Consider the following 3,709-nt stretch of genomic DNA (forward strand, 5'->3'; position numbering starts at 1 on the left):
TAAATAGACTATGAAACCTTTGTCTTCTTTAGTTATTACCTAAATAAAAATAGAGCATGATCAATCTGTTTTAAAAAAAAATCAAAACAACTAAGCATTTTCCTGTACACTTACATTGTATAAAACTGGAATAAGATTAAACTAAGAACAACTCACAAAACTGAAAACAAACACACATTACATTACATTACATTAGATTCCAAATTACTCAAATTTATCCGTGTCCTGTTTATCCCTAATTCTCGGAAGAACAAGCAACAAGATGACAGCAAAAAGGAAACCAGTTCCAAACCCTGTCCAAACAGGCAAACTAATAAGCGACTCTTCGATAACTTCATATTCCCGAATCTGGAATGATTTTTGTTTTTTCACACAGCTTAAAACAAATTCCCCACATAAACCTGGGTTCCCTTCGAAACTAGAAACTGAAAACGTCGAAAACTGTCCTCCAGAAGGAATAATCCCGGTTAAGTTGTTATATGCAATACTAAACTTTCGTAACATCCCAAGGCTCACCAAAGAAAGTGGTATTTCACCCGTTAAATCGTTATGAGACAAATCCAAAGTCTCTATGCTGGTCAAATTTCCCAAACTGCTTGGAATATTACCCGATAACTCGTTGTATCTAAGATTTAAACAATGCAAGTTGATCAGGTTTCCAAACTCGGGCCATACTGGACCCGTTAGGAAGTTGTTACTGAGGTCTAACGTTGGTGGGAATCGAATGCCGTAACTATATTTAAACGCTTTCCCATTCGTACCCCGCCTCATGGAAATAGGAAACTCTACAGAAAGTTCTAACGAGTTGTCATGAAACTGCAGATCGGGTAATCCTGTTAGGCTTTTCGGAATCTCTCCACTTAGATAATTGTTTGATAGATCTAAGTAAACCAGAGACTGCAAACTTCCTAAAAAGGGTGGGATACTTCCGGTCAACTCGTTCCATGACAAGTCCAGTATCCTGAGTTTGGTTAACCCGTTTAACCAAACGGGTATCCTACCCGTGAGCTTGCAACTAGGAATCACTAGAGTTTTGAGCTTTTTGAACTGTAGATTAGCATCAGACGGCATTTCTTCGTTGTCAAAGCTTCGGCTAAGGACCAAAGTCGTAAGATTTGGGCACGTATGTAGAATTTGAAGCGATCCAGATAAGTTATTCAAGTTGCACATCGATAACGAAAGATAACATAATGAATTAAAGCTTTTAAATGTTTCCGGTATTTGACCTGTTAGATTATTTCCACCAAGATCTATGGTCTTTAACAAAGGACAGGCAGGAAGATTATTCGGAATCGATCCTGTAAACTTATTATCAACCAAATCAAGCAACTTAAGGTTCAACATCGCCGAGCAATTCAAATCAATCAAACCAGAAAACGAATTGTTTCTCAATACCACCGACGAAATGCTGCGAGAATTCACAAGCGAAAAAGGCATCCTCCCATCAAGATTATTCGAATGCGCCGCAAAGTAACTCAAATTCGGAAACAAGTGAAAGAAATCAGGCAGCCTCCCCGAAATATAATTCAACGACACGTCCAAATAAACAAGACTCGAAACCTCACTATTCCTCAGCTGCCCGCTTATCGCGTTATCCTGAACCGTTAACCGTAACAATCTAGGCAATCTAAACAAATATTCAGGTAACATCCCAGATACAAAATTCCCATCTAGAGAAAGCTCTTCTAACACACTACAATTCTCAAATTCTAAAGGGACCTCTCCATCAAAATAATTAACACCCAATCTAAGCACCTTAATCCCAGTAGAATTAATACAAAAACCAACCGCTATTGGGCCTTCAAAATTATTATCAGATATATCCAACAACTGGATCATAGGTAGATTCACACTATCGGGTAAAGATCCAGAAAACTCATTAGCACTTAAATCAAGAACTTGTAAGCATTGCAAGTGGAATAATGAAACAGGTGGGGTGCCTTTGAGTAAGTTACGAGATAGATTTAAGGTTCTAAGGTTGGTTAGATTAGTGAACGAGTTAACTAAAGTACCAACTAGTTTTTTCTTTGATAGTTCTAGTTTAATAACGTTACCGGATAAATCGCATGTAACGCCATCCCAGTTGCAGCAGTTGGAAGAGTTTGAAGTCCATCCGGGAATTGGTGATTCCATTCCGTTCATGAAATGTTTTAATGTCATGGAATCGTTGGGGTTGCAAGTGGGGTTTGAGTGGGCTTTTAGTGAAAAGGTTGTGAGTATGATGGTTGTGTATAGCCACAATGTATTCATTGCAAACAATGGGTTTGAAGAGATGAATCACATCCTATTGAGGCAAAGGAGAGATGAAGAATGTTTGGGGAGAGTAGGTTGTTTGCTGTCAATGGAGGTCAAAGAAATGGGGAATTGAGAAAGTTGTTTTGGAGTATTCAGCTAGTGGTGTTTTTGAGACATTTGCAGATATGTTTTTCACGTGGGTGGAATTTAAAAATTAGAAGAATGAAAAAAAAAAAAAAAAAACATGATGTGGAACAAGTACTGAACTACTTTATCTTTCATGATAAACTTGAATAAAAGATGTTTTAACTATTAATAAAGGATTTAAGATCCGCTTGGGGCATCTACCTAGCAAACCATAACAACTCACTCTGTCATCAACGAGATTTTAGGGTTGTTTGACAACTTTTGAATGGGTAAGCGTTGAACCAGTAAGATTTTTGAATCATTAAGTGCTGAACTAGTAAGAGGTCTAAACCATTAAAAGACAGTATAATGCTTAACCGGTCAGAGGCAAATATCTGACCAATTCAGATAAGAGGTCTTAACCATTCAGACTCTGTATAATGCCTAACCATTCAGAGGCAAATGTCTGAATTATTCAAACATCTACTCTCAAAACAAACAGCCTGAACCACTAAATGTTGAACCGATAAAAGATCTGAACCATTAATAGCCTCATTAAGATCAAAACAAACACCCCCTTAATTTGACTTAAGCCAATTTAACCCATCTCAACTTAAATAGGACGGCACCCACTCCATTCCACCCACTGCCCATTCTATTCTAGATCTTACATTTTCAAAGGAGATGTACAGTAACTTTAAGGTGGCAATCTCCCATTTGCTATTTTTTTAGTATTTTTAACTTTACTTATTTTTCTTTTAGGTTATTTTATCACTTATTAGTTATTTCCTTTGTATTGTTGTCAATATACTAATTATAGCATATTATTAATGTTTAATCTAAGATAAACTAATCATCATCTAAGTATATAAAACATTCTAGATCTTACATTTTCAAAGGAGATGTACAGTAACTTTAAGGTGGCAATCTCCCATTTGCTATTTTTTTAGTATTTTTAACTTTACTTATTTTTCTTTTGGGTTATTTTATCACTTATTAGTTATTTCCTTTGTATTGTTGTCAATATACTAATTATAGCATATTATTAATGTTTAATCTAAGATAAACTAATCATCATCTAAGTATATAAAACAATTAATATTATGATATTATCTTATTCCATTTTTCTCTTTTCATTTTCTCTTAATATACCAGTCATTTTATATGATTTGATTAAAATAAGAGAAAAGCTATATAATTATTTTTAAAGATAAATACAATGCATTATTTCTCTAAATATATTTTTATGATTTCTCTTTTAGTTTTGAATACATTATATTTATTTATAAAGTTTAATGCGCCATAACGAGTTAGTTGAAGCTTTCTTATTGTTAATTTTGTTTGCCTT

At 34.8% G+C, this 3,709-nt stretch overlaps 1 protein-coding gene across 1 annotated transcript; it reads right to left on the bottom strand.

Annotated features, from left to right (window-relative positions):
* Positions 1 to 204: 204 nt before the first annotated feature.
* LOC110907387 (phytosulfokine receptor 1) lies at positions 205 to 2,133 on the bottom strand. The gene has a single exon (XM_022152380.1). It carries the CDS (start codon positions 2,131 to 2,133, stop codon positions 205 to 207), a length of 1,929 nt encoding a protein of 642 aa, XP_022008072.1.
* Between the last annotated feature and the right edge of the window lie 1,576 nt (positions 2,134 to 3,709).

This window comes from Helianthus annuus, chromosome 6, assembly GCF_002127325.2.
Source record: "Helianthus annuus cultivar XRQ/B chromosome 6, HanXRQr2.0-SUNRISE, whole genome shotgun sequence".
NCBI classification, from domain to species: Eukaryota; Viridiplantae; Streptophyta; class Magnoliopsida; order Asterales; family Asteraceae; genus Helianthus; species Helianthus annuus.

What these genes read in the sequence shown, in the direction of transcription:
- LOC110907387 (XM_022152380.1), bottom strand. Translation starts at nt 2,133, where the DNA reads ATGGAATCACCAATTCCCGGATGGACTTCAAACTCTTCCAACTGCTGC.